The sequence below is a fragment of the Moschus berezovskii genome, chromosome 22, assembly GCF_049115385.1.
Source record: "Moschus berezovskii isolate FMDL1 chromosome 22, NW_MosBer_1.0, whole genome shotgun sequence".
NCBI lineage: Eukaryota > Metazoa > Chordata > Mammalia > Artiodactyla > Moschidae > Moschus > Moschus berezovskii.
Genome location: NC_142481.1, coordinates 47,861,877 through 47,883,388, shown reverse-complemented (window position 1 = coordinate 47,883,388; position 21,512 = coordinate 47,861,877). Strand labels below are relative to the sequence as shown.

The window sequence follows — 21,512 nt, the reverse complement described above, 5'->3', positions numbered from 1 at the left end:
CGTCTTGGTCCTGACGTCCTCCTAAGGTGGGGAAGGAGCAGGTATATGGACCATATACTTGAGAAATTTGTCATCAGAGGAAGAAGGATTTAGATGGTTTCAAAGCTTTTAACCTGGGGACTTGACAAGTATAAAGTATTTCGTTTACTTGACAAGTATAAAGTATTTCGTATAAGTTTTATAGAATCTAAATAACTCTAAAGACCAGGGGAAAACTGAAGACACCCGGTTTATTGAAAGTACACCAGGTTTTTTATACAAGCAGGATTTCCTCAGGGAAATAGGTAAGGTAACAAGAAATTGGGAAAGCTGGGAAGACCCTCCCTAATATTTGAAGTAAGAAAAAGTTTACTGTAGGCGTGTAATGCTCCATTGTTTGATAGAGAAGTGATGGGATAGATGTGTGTTTTTTGAAACCTAGATGGCTCTGTTCTGTTACTGTGAGGCTCCAGCACCCTCGTTGCTTTCTCCTTCACTGAAAGGTGTGAGCTGTTGTAGGCTCTAAGGGCAGATATCTCTGTGTTGGGATTGAGAGTGAAAAGGTCATGGATTCAGCTGCCTCTGCCATTCATCATTTGTGAGAGAATCTAGGTTAGACTGCTTCCTAATCTACTCTTGATCAATGTATTTGTTGACTCTGGGCTTGGAGACTTAGAGACCCTAGAGAAGAGGGGAGAATCATTTTAAGAGGCTGTGTTTTCTTTCCTCTGCTCTGATTTCTCAATCAGTTCTTTCCTACTGCTTTCTCTCTTCCTATAATTTGTCAAGTTTCTAGTCTGCTAGTGGAACCTTACCTTGGTTTTTAGTGTTATTATCGTGTCATTCTTAAAAGTATGTACATGTTGTTTATTAGGTGTGTAGAGTGGAGGTGGGGGAATATGTATGCCACTTAAGAGGAATAATGAAATAAAGGGTAGGCAGGTGCACATATTCATTTTTCTGTATTGAATCAAACATGATGACTATATGAACAACCCTGTAATTAGGACTAGTAGCCCACATAAGATAGTGTTTTTATTAACATGAATAAACTTTTATTAAGTAAGAACTGACTGTAATCTTTGCTTTCCATAGTTACTATTGAAAGTATAAATTTAATCAGATGTCTGAAATATTTACATAAAACTGTGACTCCCAGCTTATTGGTTGGGCCCATCTTGAACTGTAAGTTTTTGAGTGTGTAAAAATGGGTATTTATAGCTATATAGGAAAGGCAGAAGGAAGATTAGATTCCAGGAGTAATAGACTCAAGACTCTAGGTTGATCTAACATGATATTGACTCATTTTAGAACTGAGAAATACCTTATCTCCAAAGTTTTAGACTTATTTAACATCTGACATTTTAGATTGCAAGTATTATTATCTCAATATCAGTATCTAAAAGTCCTGTTCTTTCACATGTCCTTATGTTTCATTTTTTTTCTTTTAGGTCTCTTTTATTCAGAACCTTGTATTTTGTGTAGAAAGAGTTTACCGGGTGCCTGACTTCGGTGTCTGGGAAAGAGGAAGCAAATATAATAATGGCAGCACAGAGCTGCATTCGAGGTAATTAGCTGATTTCTGAGTGTTTTGTTTTCTATTTTTAATTTGAATGTGTGGAATGTGAATAAAAATCAAAGAACTAGATTGGAACTCTGGTTTCTGTGTAGTTTTCATCTCTCTTTTTTTCTATATATTAATATAATTCAGGTGAAATTCACTTAAAATTAAAGGAAGAGTCTGCTCTCAGTACCCATTAACAGATGCAGGAAAAGAGCATATGAGTGTCTTTGCCAGCTTCACAACGTGTCAGGACGCGCATATCAGTATTCAATCTAAGACTTGACCTTTCTGCTCAACCAAGTCATTTTCTTTTTCCTCTTTGAAATGACACTGTTTGAAAGGTCAAGTACATTAAAACTGCCAAACAGCGGTTGTAAATGCATCGCATCTAAAATTCCTTTTCGTGTTATAGAGCTGATTTTTATCCCAATGAGAGATACTCACACCCTTTATATTTTGTTTAACTGAAAAATGTAGCTCAGTTAGTCCTATCCATTTCACACTGTCAAGTTTAATAATCTAAGGGTTATCAGCTATTGGTCGGTTTAGATCATCGAGACTTAAATGTAGAGAAACAGTTTAGGAAACACTGGTTAAGAGGAATCTGCTGCTTTTTTGAAAAGAAGGACTAAATAACACACAAAAAGATTAAGTTGATGTAAGATATTTAGAAAACTAAAATCTGCTCCAGATTACTTGCCGTATAACGTCTCTGCCTCAGTTTTCCTCATTTATAAAATGAAGATAACGTATTCTACTTTATGAAGTTGCAGTGATTGAGTTGACATTTATAAAGCATTTGAACAATGCATAAGTAAACATTCAAATGAAAGTACGCTCACACATTTAAGAATATTTTAATAACAAAGATTGAAATAAAAAGGATTTTTCGTTTAACTCGTTTAACTCTGGTCAACTAACATACAAACTTTTCTATAAGTTTTATGATGCATATGAGGCATGTTTATATGGAGTAGAATAGTAACAATGTGTAAGGAAGACAATAAAGGAGAGAAATAATTCATTAAATTCAGGCCAATACTAAATATAGCAAGAAAATATTATATTTCAGCTGTAAGTTCTCAACATTTCAAATTATCAGTCATATTCAAGACAGAAAGTTTATAAGATTGGGAAAGGTGATTTTTTAAAATTTGCCTTTTCAGTAGTTATTTATCAGGTCCCTTTCTGCTTTTTAATAACTATTTAATATATGCCAGTGTGGTCCGTCGGAGAAGGCAATGGCAAGCCACTCCAGTACTCATGCCTAGAAAATCCCATGGATGGAGGAGCCTGGTGGGCTGCAGTCCATGGGGTCGCTAAGGGTCGGACATGACTGAGCGACTTCACTTTCACACATTGGAGAAGGAAATGGCAACCCACTCCAGTGTTCTTGCCTGGAGAATCCCAGGGACGGGGGAGCCTGGTGGGCTTCCGTCTATGGGGTCACACAGAGTCGGACACGACTGAAGTGACTTAGCAGCAGCAGCAGCAGTGTGGTCTGTACTGATCTTTTCAGTATAAAATATTTAGAATAGGGTTTTTTCTGTTTATAAAAGCTGTAGTAAACTCAGAAAGACTCTTGGGTAAAAGTTACCGTTAATCTTAGAAAGTGAGGGTGTTGGGAAGTCCCTTGGCAGGCTACTGTCCATGGGGGTCACAAAAGAGTCAGACAGGACTTAGCAACTAAATGACAACAGTGAAAAAGAGACTCCAGCTTGTTCTCCTGTAACTGAGGTGCCAGTCTTTAAATTGAATCATTAAGGATTTTATTTCAAGTCTTGGAAAATCATTAAGTGATGTTCTTTGCTACCTTTTGCATGCAAAATTAACGTTAATTGTAGCAGGCCAATTTTATTCAAATGGATAGGAAATGAAGTTTGCTATTTAGCTTTGGATGGTGCGTTTTATATGTTTAACATTCATCTTCTAATTTTCCATGGTATGATGCTGTAAATAACTTAAAATTTTTTTTCCACAATGCTTCTTAGCTCGGATACTCACAGGCCTATTTCAGATCTGTCACCTCTGCTGACACCGTGTCTACTTTGAAACTGCAGGAGACCTGAGCCCTATGACTCTTAGGGATGTAGTGTTGGCAGTGGTGGTGGGAGGCCAGTATCTTTCTGTGCTTATGCCCGGGAGTCAAATGTAGAGCAGCTACTGGTCAGGGATTAAGTCCCAATTCTTAGTCTATTGCTGTGTGACTTCCCAGAATTATCTGATCCTAGTGCCTAGTTGGGTCTGATCCAAGGACTGCTTAATGCGATATCCTTGTTATATTCTTAAGTTATTCTGATAATTTTGAGAAGCCTGAAATAGTATGTAGTAATTCTTGCTAAAAATGCTCATATTGCCCTTTGCCTTCTAACTTTCTTTCCGAGTCTCTGTGTCTGTGCTGTGCAGTCCTCCTTAGCAGGAATCCGAGCACACTCTGTTGCCTTGACGATCACTAGGGCCTTGTGCTCACTGACTTGGTAAATGTCGCTTTCTTTTGCCTCACACAGTGCGCATCCCTTCTAAACTGCATCTTGGTCAAAAATGCTTACTGCCCCTAGTCCCTAAAACCCATACACCTAGTATTCTAAGGATACAGGCTTCCCCTTCAGCATCCATGCTCAGTGTCCCTCTAGTAATTTTAAACCCTGGCACTACAGTTACAGGGTAAGTTTTATTTAGTCCGGGCAGGAAACATTGCTGCCTTTTTACACAGGAGGAAACTTAAAGTTTAGAAGACTTTGTGATTTTTTTTTCCCCCTCCATTCCTTAAGTGATACAAATCAAAAAGTAATGGAGCCAGAATTGAATTCCAGGTGGTTGACTTCAAAATCCAAAGTTATTTTTACTGTATCATGTTGTAGTTTAATGTCTTAAGAAGTTTTCCTTAAGTTTGAAAGAATAGCAAGGTGTACCACCTTGGTGACATTTTGCTAAGTTTCAAGGATGTCTTTGCTTAGCAATCAGCAAAGCTTGATTTAACCTAATGACTTTGTCATTCCCTTCCTAATCTGCTCTTTTCAGCCCCAGGTTTGCCTGTATCTGTTTTAGTCCAAATTCTTGAATTATTTAGCATTTCTTAGATAAGCTTCAGAACTTTTTTCTAAAAAGTGATCTCATTACATTTAACCATTTAACCCATTCTTGCAGCATCCTCGTCCTTTTCAGGATTTGGTAAAAGAATCCATTGCTCTAAGCTCAGTGTAACTGAATGTTTCCTGAGCACCCATTCCCTGCTCTCTTGATTTTTCTGTTGAACTGACTTTTCCTTGAACAACATACTCCTTTTAGTTTCTCCTAGGGTGTCTAGAACTATTGCAAATAATTCTCCTTTTTTCTTCTGTTTAGTCTCTAAGTCTTATAATAATTTCCTTACATTTAAAATCTTATATTAATATTATTTGATTTAGTTGCATTTTCCTTCATGTATTAGTTACCTATTTATTATAACACAAATTCTTTTTTTGAAGATATTAAATCTTTCATTGATTATACCTGATAATGGATGATACACGAGCTTCATTCCCATCTATAACTTTATTTGGTACCATAATTCAATTTAGATATATCGCATAGGATGTGCCAACAGTCATTAATAACCCAAAAAACTCCATGACTTTGCATGGGTGACTCTTTTAACGGCGAACTCCAGGTCACAACACAGTAACTGTCAGTTCAGCTACAACAAGGTTCTGAAAACAAAAGCTTCTCCACCAGAGCAGGTTGTAAATAAATTTTGAGTGGAACCCGGCATCACCCTGAAAGAATTCTAACTTAACACTGTTGGGATAGTTTACCAAAATGGCTTCAGAGTAGATTAACTTTACACAGCGCATTTAAAAAAAATGTATTTATTCAACATCATGATTAGACTATTATATTTAGCCATCAACAGCATGACTGCAAAAAAAAAAAAACCAAAAAACTACATTAAAACCCTTTATTGGAATACTTTACACTTCCCATAAAACAGAAACTAAAATAACCTGTTACACAAATTTATCACAAATACAGTCCTCAAGGTTTTTGCTCATATACACAAGTATTGCCTAAAACATGTCTTCTTTGTAGCAGCTAGGCCTTGCCACCACTGTGCTTGGCTGAGTTCACAAATCTGTTGTAAACTATCACTTCTCTGGCTCTCCTCTCCTGCTCAGCTCTGTTTCCTGGCAGTAATTAAAACCTTCTCCCACTGTCATAGGTACTGCTGCTCCTGGAAACACCATAGCCACCTTGGTTTCCTGGTTTGGCAAAGTATTGGCCTCCATCACCATTGGAGCCAGAATTTCTGCCTCCAAAGTTTCCTCCTTTAATGGGTCCAAAATTTGAAGATTGATTGTTGTAACTGCCAAAATCATTGTAGCTTCCTCCACCTCCAAAATTGCTTCCATCATTACCAAATCTGTTACAGCCATCCCCACGGCCACCAATATCCACCACCACCATGGCTGCCATCAAAGTTTCCAGACCACTTTGACCTCTCTGGTTGGATGAAGCATTAGCCATCTCTTGCTTAGGCAAGCCTTGATAGGGCTTTTCTTACTTCACAGTTGTGCCATTCACAATGTGGTATTTCTGAATGACGGTGTTGTCTATGGAATCATGGTCATCAAAGGTTGCAAAAGCAAAGCCTGTCTTTCTGCCACTGCCTCGGTCAGTCATGATTTCAGTCACTTCCGTTTTCCCCTACTATTGTAAGTAATTTCTCAGGTGATGCTCTTCAGTGTCTTTAATGCCACCAACAAAAATCTTTTTCACGGGTAAGTGGACACCAGCTCTTTGAGAATCTTCTCTTGAGACGGTCTCTTCGGTTCCACAACTCCTCCATCCACCTTGTGTGGCCTTGCATTCATGGCTGTGTCCACCTCCTCTGCAGAGGCATATGTGACAAACCCGCAGCCTCTGGCGCACTTGGATTCCTTATTACCACACAGTCTGTGAATGTTCCCAATTGGTCAGAATGGCTCCTCAGACTCTCATCATTTGTTTCAAAACTCATTCCTCTGATGAAGAGCTTCTGCAGCTGTTGAGGCTCTTTGGGAGACTTTGGCTTAGACATGGTGGCAGTGGAGGGGAAGACTTCAACGATGCTTACTCAGTGGCATCCACAGGCAGAAAGTATAACACTAATTCTTAATCCCCAGAGTTACATATCCAGGTGGTCTTCTTAGCTGTTCCACGTTAAATTCAGTATTTTAATTTTAAAACTTTCCCTCCCTCATTTAAGTAAGGCTGTTTCTACTCCTTGGGGCTACCTTTAAACACTTTAAGCCAAACTGTTTTGGAGAAGAGAATGAGTTGCGCTTAGTCACTCAGTCATGTCTGACTTTTTGCGACCCTATGGACTGTAGCCCTTCCAGGCTTCTCTGTCTATGGGGATTCTCCAGGCAAGAATACTGGAGTGGGTTGCTATGCCCTCCTCCAGGGGATCTTCCCAAGCCAGGGATCAAACCCAGGTCTCTCTCATTGCAGGCCAATTCTTTACTGTCTGAGCCACCAAGGAAGCCCATGTATACTGGAGTGGGTAGCCTATCCCTTCTCCAGGGCATATTCCTGACCCAGGAATCAAACTGGGGTCTCCTGCATTACAGGTGTAGAAGAGATGAGTCCTCTATAAAATATGAATTGAATCTCAAACCTAACTTTAAATATTTTGGCTATTGGAAAACAAAAAAGGAAAGTTGTAATAACTTAGTAATGTAGATATATAATCAACCCTGAATATTCATCGGAAGGACTGATGCTGAAGCTGAAGCTCCAGTTCTTTGGCCACCTGATGTGAATAGCCGACTTGTTGGAAAAGACCCTGATGCTGGGAAATATGGAGGGAAGGAGGAGAAGGGGACGAAAGAGGATGAGATGGTTGGATGGCATCAGTGACTCAATGGACATGCTTTGAAATACTGAAGAACAGGGAAAGAAGAACTGGGAAATACTGAAGAACAGGGAAAACCTGGCGTACTGTAGTCCATGAGGTTGCAAAGTCAGACGTGACTTAGCAGCTGAACCACGATTTAGCAGCTGAACCACAACAACAATGCCCAAATGGAAAGATTATTATACATACGTGAAAGTGAAAGTTTCTCAGTCATGTCTGACTCCTAGCAACCCCATGGACTATACAGTCCATGGAATTCTCCAGGTCAGAATACTGGAGTAGATAGCCATTCCTTTCTCCAGGGGATCTTCCCAACCCAGGGATCAAACTCAGGTCTCCCACTTTGCAGGCAGATTCTTTTCCAGCTGAACCACAAGGGAAGCCCAGGAATACTGTAGTGGGTAGCCTATCTCTTCTCCAGTGAATCTTTCCCAACCCAGAAATCGAACTGGAGTTTCCTGCATTGCAGTTGGATTCTTTACCAACTGAGCTACCAGGGAAGCCCGTAATAGATATATATCCAGAAGGAAAGATTATTGGGGTTTTGTTGGGGGGAATACAATTTTATGTTCTATTCTCTAGGCTTTTCCAATAAGGAAGGCTATCACTAAAATACCTGATAAGTAACCATCATAGCACCACTTTACTCAGTTTAAGATACTTTTTTAGTGACCATTTTATTTCATATAGTACTTGTTATTTAAAGTATCTACTTTTCTTAAGTCATTTCTGATGTTCTAGTCATTGAGCTATAATACAGGCAGTTATCCATCCATTCTGCTTCATTTTATGTATTTTTCCTGTACTGAACAATTCATGAACATCCATTAAAACCATAGTACTGTAAAGTCTTTTTTTCCAGCAAGTATGGTTGGGCACCTCAGGGAGTTAAAGCATAATGTTAATGAATATGAGATTGTGAATTTAATTTCCATGCTTGCCAGTTAATTTTTTGGATTCCATGGTGGGTTTTTAATCAACTAGTCCAAACCCATTATCTTTTCTAGAGAAACTTTCGTTTATGCAATAAATCACTTTATTAAATACTGTCTCCCAGGTAAACACTTTATTTTAGTTCCTGTAAGTAAATGTAAGGTAACAACTTTAAAGAACCAAATTGGTGAATGCTCTGTTGGTAATAGTCACATAAATAGCTTGCTGTTGCCAACGATTTAAATAACCAGTCAATAATAAAGTAACATATTTGTGAATTTCAATTAAGTCCAATTATTCAACCAGTTGCATTGGTAAAGAAAATTGAAATGGTAAGAACTTGATCTTTACTATAGTCCTGATGCAATGTTACTTTCTTTTATAGTGCTTTATTTAGAGGACAGTTTCCAAATTCATCCCTTAGCTGTCTTTCTGTACCATTTTAAAACTTAGAACCTTGTGCACTGGGGACTAACGGAGAACTCCCTGGGCATTGAGAACACATCCTTAAGCAATAAAATCAATTGGCAGCAAATGTTTTTGCATGCATTGTCAGAGTATATGATTCCTATGGCTCTTCTAACCCTTAGGTTATAAGAATTTAGAATTCTTATGCAGGTACTATTTGGTTTCCATTTGGACTATTCAAGGCTAGGTATGATTGTGCTGGGTGCATGTGCAGTTTAGAAACCTGCCTTAGGTTCTTTTCTTGCCACCTACTGCTCAAGTAAAGCATTGCAAGCTTAGAAGCATAAAACAGCAAAACAACAATCTTTCATTATTGTTAACTCTCATGGTTCAGAGGGTTGACTAGGCTAACTAGGGTGGTTCATACTTAGGGTCTCATGTTTGCCATCAGTTGTGGCTGGGGCTAGAGTCAATTTTGAAGACTTCCTCACTTGGGTATCAGAGCGTTGACTGGGACTTCAGCAGGAAGACTTACATGAAGTTTTTCCATATAGATTCCGCACATTGTGGTAGCTAGGTTCCAAGGTTCAGTGTCCCAAAACCCACAGGCCAGGTGGAAGCTATATCTTTTTATGACCTAGTCTTGGAAATCATGCAGCATAACTTTCACTACATCCTATCTGTTAGAGTCAATAAGATAAGTAAGGGGAATTAGACTCCACCTTTTGATAGAAGGCAAAGATTTGGCAGACATATTTTAAACTAGCACATATTCTTCATTTGGACTTTGTTCCTCCAGGTTGTAGGCCTTGTCATTTCTTTAAAGTGACTTTGGCTATGAAAAGAGACCATGCCCCTTCTCTAAAGTATACTACCGAGTACCACGTGGATTGTTTTGAAATTTGTTCAACCTGTGGAAGTGTGAGGTACTTCTTCACTGAAAGTGAACTGGTGGACTGCAGATTTGAGTCAGTAGTGTGTGCGTGCTAAGTTGCTTCAGTCTTGTCCGACTCTGTGACTCTTTGGGCTGTAGCCCTCCAGGCTTCTCTTTCCATAGGTTTCTTTAGGCAAAAATTGCTGGAGTGGGTTGCCATGCTCTCCTCCCAGGAATATTGCAGACCCAGGGATCAAACCCACATCTCTTACATCTCCTCCATTGGCAGGTGAGTTCTTCATCACTAGGGTCACCTGGGAAGCAATACCAGATTATTGGTGTAGTTGTTCTTGAGAACCAGCTAAAATGGTCTGCATACATTGTAGTAGGGAAGAGAGTTTTCACAAAAGAGAAAGTAAGGATGCATTTGAAAGTCACTTACATTCAATCTCTCAGAACTTAATTTCCTCACTTTTAAAGTAGAGGGGATTAACAAAAGAAATGCAAGACTTGCACATCAAAAACTATAAAATATTGTTGAAAAAAATTAAAGAAGACATGCAAGAATGGAAAGATATCCTTTGTTCAGTGTGTGCTCAGTCACATCTGACTCTTTGCCACCCCATGGACTATAGCACTATACCACCAGGCTCTTCTGTCCATGGAATTTTCCAGGCAAGAAAATGGGTTGCCATTTCCTACTCCAGGGGTGTTCAGTGTAATCCATATCAAAAATCTGTCTTTTTTTTTTTTTTAGAAATTGGCAAACTAACCTAAAATTTGCATGGAAATACAAGGGACTCAGAATAGCCAAAACAACCCTTGATAAAGAACAAAGTTGGAGGATCCACACTTTGCAACTTCAAAATTTAATATAGTAATGAGCTTACTATAGTTACGGTAATCTGCTACAATAATTAAATAGTGTGGTACAAGTATAACAGATACAGATATTAGTGCAGTAGAATTGATGATCTAGAAAGAAACCCATACGTGCATGGTCAGTTGATTTTGACAAAGTTGCAAGGATAATTGATAGAGAAGAATATAATCTTTTTAGCAAATGGTGCTGGGACAACTGGATACAAAAGAATAAATTTGGGTCCCTACTTCGTGCAGTATATAATACAAAAATTAACTGGAAAAGGGTCAATGACCTAATAGAGCTAAAATTATGAAACTCTTAGAAGAAGACATAGTTGTAAATGATTGTGACCTTATCTGGGATGAATGTCCAGTAGTTCAGTTGGTGGGTAGTTGCATGTTTAGATTTTAAAGACACTGCAAGACTATTTTTGAGAGTCCCATATTGCTTTACATTCCTACTAGCAATGTATGATGTCATTTCTCTGAATCTTTGCCAGCATTTGGTGTTATCACTATTTTTTACTTTATTTACTCTGATTTGTTTGTAGTGGTAGCTTATTGTGGTTTTAATTTGCATTTCCTAATGGATAATGATGTTGGATCTTTTCATGTGATTATATATCATCTGCATCTTCAGTGAAATGTCTCTTCATGTCTTTTGCTCATTTTCTAATTGGATGGTTTTTTTAATTGTTGATTTTTGAGAATTCTTTATACATAAATAATTCTTGATACTAGTCCTTTAATTCTGTGTTTTGCAAATATATTCTCCTAACCTGCAGCTTGGTTTTTTTTTGTTGTTGTTGTTGTCAGAGGAAGCTTTCAATTTTAATGAACCCCAGTTTATAAATTTTTTCTTTTATGGATTGTGCTTTTCGTGTAAATTCTGACAACTCTGTGTAACCTTGATTCTGATGATTTTCTCTGATGGTTTGTTTTATAAAAGTTATACAGTGTTGTGTCTTATATTTAAGTTCATGATCTATTTTGAGTTAATTTTGTATAAGGTATGATGTTGAAGGTTTTTTTTTTTTTTTCGATGCATGTTCAGTTGCTCCAGCATCATTCGCATTTGTTGAAAGGACTGTCTTTCCTCCACTGAAATGCCTTTGTGCTCTTGTTAAAAATAAAGTGGACATATTTATATTGGACTGTTTCTGGGTTCTATATGTCTATTCCTCTGCTGATACCACCAATATGATCCTGTGAATTTCCTTCTTTAGGCTATTAATATGGTGGATTATGTTGATTAATTTCTGATTATTGAACTAGCCTTTTGTCCCTAGACTAAACCATACCTGGTCAGTCATGGGGATAATTCATTTCACATATTGCTAAATTCTATTTGCTAATTTTTAAAAAGATTTTAATGTCTGTAGTCATGAGAGATGTTGGCCTATAGATTTCTTTTTGTGCGTTGTCTTTTTGTTTTGTTTTGATATCAGTGTAATGCTAGATTCAACAAAATGAACTCTGAGGTGTTTCTTTCCCACTCTATTTTCTGGAAGAGATTGTGTAGAATTAGTGTCAGTTTTTCTTTAAACGTTTGATAGATTTCTTCAATGAAATCATATAGGTATGGAGAGGGTTTTTTTGACCATTTGAAAATTATGGATTCAACTTAACAGTAATGGGGCTATTCAAATTATTTCATATTGAGTGAGTAGTGATAGTTTGTGCTTTTCCAGGAATTGATTCATTCCTTTTAATCTATGTATGTTGAATTGTTCAGAGTATTTGCTCATTATCCTTTTGATGCCTACAATGTCTGTAATGTTACCTCCTGTTTTATGCCTAATATTGGTCATTTGTGTCATATCTTTGTCAGGCTTCTGTCAATTTTCTTTAGCTCTTTAAAGATCAGTTGTTTGTTTCACTGATTTTTTTCTTTCTGTTTTTTTGTGTGTGTGTGGGTATGGATGTGTCGGTTGTCATTATTTTCTGTTATCTGTGTTATTTCCTTCTGTTTGCTTCAGGTTTATTTTATTCTTTTTCTAGCTTCAATTACATTGGGATTAGATAGTTGATTTGAGGCTTTTCTCTTTGCTAATATATGCATTTAGTTCTGTAAATTTCCCTTAGTTCTACTTTAGTTATACTACACAAATTTTTATGTTGTATTTTCATTTTCATTCTATTCATTGTATTTTTTATTTCACTTGAGATTCTTCTTTCATTCATGTGGATTATGTAGACAGGTATATATTGTTTTCGTTACAAGTGTTGGCAAATGCTCCTGTTGTTGTTCTGTTATTGATTCTAGTTTGATGCCATTGTGATTAAAGAGTTCAGTAGGATTTCAGTTCTTTTATAGTCTTGAGATTTTGTTTATCGCCAAGATAGGATCTCTTGATGTTGGTGAGAGCACTTGAAAAAAAAAAAGTATACTCCTGTTATATAGAATTGTATTCATTGATTTGTCCTGTGAAAACAAAGTACCAAAAACTGGGTAGCTTAAACAACAAGAATTTATATATTCTGGAGTCTAAAGTGTCCAAGATCAAGTTGCCAGACATCTCTGTTCTCTGGTGAAGGCTTTCTTCTGATTTACAGATCGTCACCTTCTTGCCATGTCCTTTCATGCCAGAGATAGAGACAAAGCAAGCTCTTTGGTCTTCTTAGAGATACTAATCCTGGGACTTCCCTGGGGGTCCAGCGATTAAGACTCCATGCTTCCACTACAGAGGGCACGGTTCAATCCTTAGGGAACTAAGATCCCACATGCTTTGTGACTCAGGCATACTAATTCCATCATTCATAGGGGCTCCACATTCATGACCTAATCTAAGCCTAATTACCTTCCAAAGGACCTATCTCCAAATACTATCTCTCTGGGTTGGGACTTCAAAATATGCTTTCATTTGAGATTAATGGTTACATGATACTTCTTTTCTAAATCCTTTTACTTTCAAACTGTCTAAATTATTATATTCAAAAAGAGTTTCTTGTATACAGTTGGGTCATGTTTCTAGATCAACTCTGCCAATCTTTAATTGCCATGTTTAGACTTTTACATTAAATGTAATTATTGATATGTTTTGGTTTACATTTGCCATTTTATTTTTGTATTTATTCTCTTTTTTTAATTTCTGTTTCCTCTTTCCTACATTCCTGTTAGTTCTAAAACATTTTTTTAGAATTCCATTTTGATTATCTATAGTGGTTTTGAATGATCTTTTTTTATGGCTTTTCAGTGGTTGCTCTAGGTATTATTATATACACATATGTACTCAGTGTATTAATGTTATCAGTTTATCAGAGGGATTATAGAAACTTTACCTTCATATGTATCTTGTTACCCTCCCCCATTTATAATCTAATTATATAAAATATTTCCTCCATATACATTTAGAACCACAGTGTTGTAACTTTTGCTGTAACTATCAAATATAATTTATAAAACTCAACAGGAGAAAAGCCTATTGTATTTACCAGTAGTTTAGTTTACCATTTTCTAACTATCTAGCATTTCCTTTCTGTTTTGAGAACTTCTGTCATATTTTTAGGGTAAATCTGCTTTTGACAGACCTCTTACTTTTCCTTCATCTGGGAATGCCTTGCTTAAATAAATAAATATATTGAATATATTTACTGGTATAAGATTCTGGGTTGACAGTTCTTTCTTTTAATGCTTAAAAACTCTTATGTCACATTCTTTTAGCTTTGTGGTTTTTTGGGTTTTTTTTATAACCAGTTCACTGTTATTTAATTGCTTTTCCCCTGGAGACATGTTTTCTTTGGATACTGTCAAGATTTTTCTTTCTCTTTAGTTTTCAGAAGTTATGATGTGTCCTCAATGGGTATTTTTATTTTGTTTGAGTTTCACTTAGCTTTTTTTTCACTTAGCTTTCTTTTTTTTTTTTCTTTTGCTAACTGGGAAATTTTCTGCCATTGTTTCAGATGCTTTTTTCTTTTTAAGCTCTGCCCTTTTTTTTTCTTGTTCAGGAAGTCCAGTGACATGAATGTTAAACCTTTGTTGAAGTCCCACAGGTCTCTGAGATTTTCTTCATTTGTTTTGTTAAGTCTAGTTTCTCTCTTTTGTTCAGACTAGAGAATTTGTATTGTTTTAGTTATGACCAACCTTGATAGTATAGTAAAAAGCAGAGACATTACTTTGCCAACCAAGGTCCGTCTAGTCAAGGCTATGGTTTTTCCCGTGGTCATGTATGGATGTGAGAGTTGGACTCTGAAGAAAGCTGATCGCCGAAGAATTGATGCTTTTGAACTGTGGTGTTGGAGAAGACTCTTGAGAGCACCTTATACTGCAAGGAGATCCAACCAGTCCATTCTAAAGGAGATCAATCCTGGGCGTTCATTAGAAGGACTGATTCTAAGGCTGAAACTGCAGTTCTTTGGCCACCTCATGCGACGAGTTGACTCACTGGAAAAGACTCTGATGCTGGGAAAGGTTGGGGGCGGGAGGAGAAGGGGATGACAGAGAATGAGATGGTTGGATGGCATCACCGACTCAATGGGCATGAGTTTGGGTAAACTCCGGGAGTTGGTGATAGACAGGGAGGCCTGGCGTGCTGTGATTCATGGGGTTGCAAAGAATTGGACACAACTGAGTGAATGAACTGAACTGACCTGAACTGATGAACATTTAAGATATTATAAGACTGTGGGTTTTATTTTTTATTTTAGTGGTATTTTTTTGACACCATTCTGGCAGGGGAAGAGGGTAAACACATCACCCCATTACTGCCAGTTTTTTTTTGTGTTGTTGACACCCAAGATAGAGATTCTACATTACTGCTGGATCTGGGTTGTCATGTCTAGCTCCCCAGTAGGCTTCAAGTAATACCTCCCTGTCTGGGAAGGACAGAAGTATAATTACCTCAGTACTAATTTCCAGGCGACCTCCACTTAGATGACAAGGAAAAGGGTGTGGCCTCTTTATAGTTGGGCATTCATGTGAGTTTTAATTGTCCACTGGACTTCCTCTGGTGCCATCCCCAGAGGAAGGGGAGATTCACCTATTTACTGGTGGGTAGGAATGAAAGTCTAGGCTCTCCATGTGATGTCCACTGACACTGAGGTGTGAGAATGGAGACTTTTTACCGTCCGTTGGGAATGCAAGTCTTGATTTCTTCCTTGGGTTTTTCTGACACCACCACAACTGAGGTGGTTGGATGTTGGATGCAGTCCCTCATTATAGTCTCAGGAGCATAGATATCTAAATTTCCCACTCAGTGTATACAAGAGTGGGTGGGGATAGAGTCACAGGTTTTTTGACTAGTTATGATCTAGAAGTTTTCCATTTTGCTAGGTTGCTCTTTTCGTGGTCCATTGGTTTTTGCTGGGTATTTTTCTGTGTATATGTACCTGTATTTCCTAGTTGTTGGTTTATTCATCTCTAAGTCTGGTATATATATGAGGCCAAAAAAAATGCAAAAGAGAAACTCAGGAGACTCCTTATACTGCTGTTCTTGGAATCCTGAGGTTCCTAGACAGTCTGCCTTCTCACTATCTTTTTATATTTGTTAAAGCTGAAACTCCAATACTTTGGCCACCTCATGCGATGAGTTGACTCACTGGAAATGACTGATGCTAGGAGGGATTGGGGGCTGGAGGAGAAGGGGACGACAGAGAGTGAGATGGCTGGATGGCATCACCGACTCTGTGGACATGAGTTTGAGTGAACTCCGGCAGTTGGTGATGGACAGGGAGGCCTGGCGTGCTGTGATTCATGGGGTCGCGGAGAGTCGGACACGACTGAGCGACTGAGCTGAACTGAACTGATGTTATGTCCAGTAGTAGTAGTTGTTATTCAGTCGTATGTGACTGTTTGCAACCCCATGGACTGTAGCCCGCCAGACTCCTCTGTCCATGGGGTTCTCCAGGCAAGAATACTGGAGTGGGTTGCCAATTCCTTCTCCAGGGGATCTGCCCGACCCAGGGATCCAACCTGAGTCTCCTGCATTGCAGGCAGATTCTTTATTGTCTGAGCTACAGGCAAGTCTTTTATTTTATGTCTAGGGTTTTTAATTGTACTTAGAGGAATAGGGAAAATTATGTCTACTCCTCCTTCCCTTTCATGTATTTTATTTATTTATGTCAGTTCCCTTTCCTTCAACTTGCCTTTTAATTTTATTAATGGCATGTTTATTATGGCATGTAATAAATAGCATGACATTTATTAATGGCATGTTCTGAAGATCAGATTAATTCTTATGAAGTCTAATTTATCAAAATTTTTATGATAAGTTATTCATTGTGTCTTAGAAATTTTTTCCACTTCAAGATTGTGAAGAGTTTTTTCCTAGGTTTTGTTCTAAACGATTTATAGTTTTACCTTTTACATTTAAGTCTATGCTGTATTTCAAATTACTTTTGTGCAGTGTGAAGCAAAGATTGAGATTTTTTTCCCCATATAGATACTTCATTATTCTAGCACCATTAAAAGCTATTCTTTCTGCATTGACTTACCTGGCTGTTTGATCATGTATATATGGGTCTGTTTCTAGACTGTCTTATTGATTTACATGTATGCCCTGATCTGTACTATATTGCACTGGTAATTGTTGCTTTATGCTAAGTCATGAAATCAAGTTGTCCTTCAACATTTTTTTTAAGGAATAACTCACTTTATTTAAATCCAAGAAAAACTATTCTGCCCTACACAGATTCTTCTTATCATTTCAGAAATGTCTTCTTTTACCAGCATTATCGCTGAGCTCTTCTACCTCCGAAGTAGTCCTTCAGATTTGCTCTCCTTTAAAGAAAACCTTTCTACTGTCCTAGGACATTTTCACGTTTATTTTAGAATTAGCTAGTCATTTTTTCCAAAAAATTGCCTGTTGATACTTGATTTTGATTGCATTGAATCAATAGATCGTTTTGAAGATAATTGATACTTTAATGATCTTCAATTTTCCAGTTCATGAATCTGGGACATCTCTTTATTTGTTTAGGTCTTTTTAATTTTTTCAGAAATGTTTTTCAGTCTTCAGGTCTTGCACATAATTTGTTAAATTTATGCTAAAATATTTTGAGTTATTTCATGTTATCATTTCAGTTGAGTTCAGTTGCTCAGTCGTGTCCGACTCTTTGCGACCCCATGAATCATAGCACGCCAGGCCTCCCTGTCCATCACCAACTCCCGGAGTTCACTCAAACTCATGTCCACTGAGTCGGTGATGCCATCCAGCCATCTCATTCTCTGTTGTCCCCTTTTCCTCCTGCCCCCAATCCCTCCTAGCATCAGAGTCTTTTCCAGTGAGTCAGCTCTTCGCATGAGGTGGCCAAAGTCTTGGAGTTTCAGCTTCAGCATCAGTCCTTCCAATGAACACCCAGGACTGATCTCCTTTAGAATGGACTGGTTGGATCTCGTTGCAGTCCAAGGGACTCTCAAGAGTCTTCTCCAGAACCACAGCTCAAAAGCATCAATTCTTCAGCGATCAGCTTTCTTCATAGTCCAACTCTCACATCCATACATGACCACTGGAAAAACCATAGCCTTGACTAGACGGATCTTGGTTGGCAAAGTATTGTCTCTGCTTTTTAATATGCTATCTAGGTTGGTCATAACTTTCCTTCCAAGGAGTAAGCGTCTTTTAATTTCATGGCTGCAATCAGCATCCACAGTGATTTTGGAGCCCCCAAAAATAAAGTCTGACATTGTTTCCACTGTTTCCCCATCTATTTCCCATGAAGTGATGGGACCAGATGCCATGATCGTAGTTTTCTGAATGTTGAGCTTCAAGCCAACTTTTTCACTCTCCTCTTTCACTTTCATCAAGAGGCTTTTCCTCTTCACTTTCTGCCATAAGGGTGATATCATCTGCATATCTGAGGTTATTGATATTTCTCCCAGCAATCTTGATTCCAGCTTGTGCTTCTTCCAGCACAGCGTTTCTCATGATGTACTCTGCATATAAGTTAAATAAACAGGGTGACAATATACAGCCTTGACGTACTCCTTTTCCTACTTGGAACCAGTGTGTTGTTCCATGTCCAGTTCTAACTGTTGCTTCCTGACCTGCATATAGGTTTCTTAAGAGGCAGATCAGGTGGTCTGGTATTCCCATCTCTTTCAGAATTTTCCACAGTTTATTGTGATCCACACAGTCAAAGCCTTTGGCATAGTCAATGAAGCAGAAATAGATGTTTTTCTGGAACTCTTTTGCTTTTTCCATGATCCTGTGGATACTTATTTTTAACATTAGACCTCCAAGTGTCTATGGCTACTGTTAGTAATAAAATTAATTTTGATAGTGAATTTGTCTCCTGGGACCTTGTTGTTGCTTAGTCTCCAAGTCATGTTCGACTCTTCATAACCCCAGGGACTGGAGCATGCCAGACTTCCTGTTCCTCATCATCTCCTAAGTTCATGTCCATTGAATTGGTGATGCCATCCCACCATCTCATCCTCTGTTGCTGTTTTCTCCTTCTGCCTTCAACCTTTCCCAGCATCAGGGTCTTTCCAATGAACTGACCGTTCGCTCGCATCAGATGGCCAAAATATTAGAGTTTCAGTATCACTCCTTCTAATGAGTATTCATTGTAATTTCATTTAAGACTAAGTGGTTTGATCTCCTTGCTGTCCAGGGGACTTTCAAGAGTCTTCTCCAACATCACAGTTCAATTCTTTGGCACTCAGCCTTCCTTATGGTCCAGCTCTCATATCCGTACATGACTACTGGAAAGACCATAGCCTTGACTATGTGGACCTTTTTGCTTCTAATACACTGTCCAGTTTTGTCATAGCTTTCTTGCCAAAAGTAATTATCTTCTAATTTCATGGCTGCAGTCACCATACACAGTGATTTTAGAGCCCAAGAAGAGGAAATCTGTCACCTTTCTCCCTTCTATTTCCCATGAAGATGAGACTGGAGGCCATGAACTTAGTTTTTTTAATACTGAGTTTTAAGCTGGCTTTTTCACTCTTCTCCTTCACGTTCATCAAGTGTTTCTTTAGTTCCTCTTTGCTTTCTGCCATTAGAGTGGTATCATCCGCATAGTACATTTCTGTTGATTCCTAAGGACTGTGGAAAATTCTTCAAGAGAGGGAATACTAGACCACCTGACCTGCCTCCTGAGAAATTTGAGAAATCTGTATGCCTGCCTCCTGAGAAATCTGTATGCACATCAAGAAGCAACAGTTAGAACTGGACATAGAACAACAGACTGGTTCCAAATCAGGAAAGCAGTACGTCAAGGCTGTGTATTGTCACCCTGCTTATCTAACTTATATGCAGAGTACATCATGAGAAACACTGGACTGGATGAAGCACGAGCTGGAATCAAGATTGACGGGAGAAATATCAATAACCTCAGATATGCAGATGACACCACCCTTATGGCAGAAAGCAAAGAGGAACTAAAGAGCCTCTTGATGAAAGTGAAAAAGAAAAGTGAAAAAGTTGGCTTAAAGCTCATCATTCAGAAAACTAAAATCATGGCATCTAGTCCCATCACTTCATGGGAAATAGATGGTGAACCAGTGGAAACAGTGACAGACTTTATTTTGGGGGGATCCAAAATCACTGCAGATTTTGAAATTAAATCACTGCAGCCATGAAGTTAAAAGATGCTTGCTCCTTGGAAGAAAAGTTATGACCAACCTAGACAGCATATTACAAAGCAGAGTCTTTACTTTGCCAACAAATATCCGTCTAGTCAAAGCTATGGTTTTTCCAGTAGCCATGTATGGATATGAGAGTTGGACTATAAAGAAAGCTGGGCACTGGAGAATTGATGCTTTTGAACTGTGGTGTTGGAGAAAGCTCTTGAGAGTCCCTTGGACAGCAAGGAGATCCAACAAGTCCATCCTAAAGGAAATCAGTCCTGAATATTCTTTGGAAGGAATGATGTTGAAGTTGAAACTCCAAGACTTTGGCCATCTGATGCAAAGAACTGACTCACTTGAAAAGACCCTGATGCTGGGAAAGTTTGAAGGTGGGTGGAGAAGGGGACGACAGAGGATGAAATGGCTGGATGGCATCACAGACTCAGTGGACATGAGTTGGTGATGGACAGGGAAGCCTGGTGTGCTACAGTCAATCAGGTCGCCAAAAATCAGACACAACTGACTGACTGAACTGAACTGAAGGACTTTCAATATCTGTGATTTTCACCTGTGGATAAAATCCTGTAGTCTGAGTTACTTAACTTTGTGCTTTTAACTTATGTAATAAAAACAAAAAAATCTGTTCTTAGCTCATCTTTGAGTTTCTGGATTTCACTTTATTTCTATAAACTGCATTGCTTTATCAATTCCAAGGTATTTTAATACTTAAAATAGGCCCCCAAGAGTTAATGTGTCAAAATTTTCTTAGGTGTGTCAATTAGGTAGGACATTGAATTATAATTTTTTTTTCCTCACTGTACCTTCCACCTGATCACTATCTCCATACATTAATTATCCTTTTTAAAAATTGAAGTATAGTTGGTGTACAATATTATGTAAGTGTTAGGTTACAACACAGTGATTCACAATTTTTAAATGTTCTGCTTCATTGAAAGTTATAAAACATTGTCTATATTCCTTCCCATTCATGTATTTTAAAACGTTTCCCAACTAGTTACTATTCTATAGTAAAATTAATGCTTACTTGAGAACATTTCATGTAAACAGCCCATAGAAAATGTAGATCGTGATAACATGAATAGCTTAGGATAGTGGTTCTCAGAATAAAGTGCATTCAAGCACCTGGAGGACTTGTTAACACCCCATTCCCAGAAAGCAGTGAGAATTGGCAAGCTTCCAGGTAATGCTGCTGCTCTGGGAACCACACTTTAATAATCACTGCTTTAGAGAAATGATGACAGATCATTAATTTTAAATGATTAATGGAATATGCAGTTGCTTTGAGAAAAAGACAAAAGATTGCATTAAGTAAACTAGATATTAGATCTAAAATATTTAAAGGTTGATATTTATAAGATGACAGTTTCATATTTTTAATGAAATTTGGGTCTTCCCATTTTTCAGCACTATTATATGAGATATCTGAGAGGCCAAAGAAGTATACATTTTATTACAAAGAGAAGAATATAACAAAATATCA

At 38.0% G+C, this 21,512-nt stretch overlaps 1 protein-coding gene and 1 pseudogene across 6 annotated transcripts in view; one reads left to right on the top strand and one right to left on the bottom strand.

Moving 5' to 3' along the window:
- The window catches only part of PHKB (phosphorylase kinase regulatory subunit beta), a 233,431-nt gene that overhangs the window by 76,154 nt on the left and 135,765 nt on the right, over nt 1-21,512 (top strand). For all 6 annotated transcript variants that reach the window (XM_055412843.2, XM_055412842.2, XM_055412844.2 and 3 more), the window contains one exon: nt 1,431-1,546. In XM_055412843.2, coding sequence (XP_055268818.2) covers nt 1,431-1,546 — 116 coding nt within the window. The remainder of the gene's footprint in view (nt 1-1,430; nt 1,547-21,512) is intronic.
- On the bottom strand, nt 5,717-6,599 carry LOC148774419 (heterogeneous nuclear ribonucleoprotein A1-like; annotated as a pseudogene).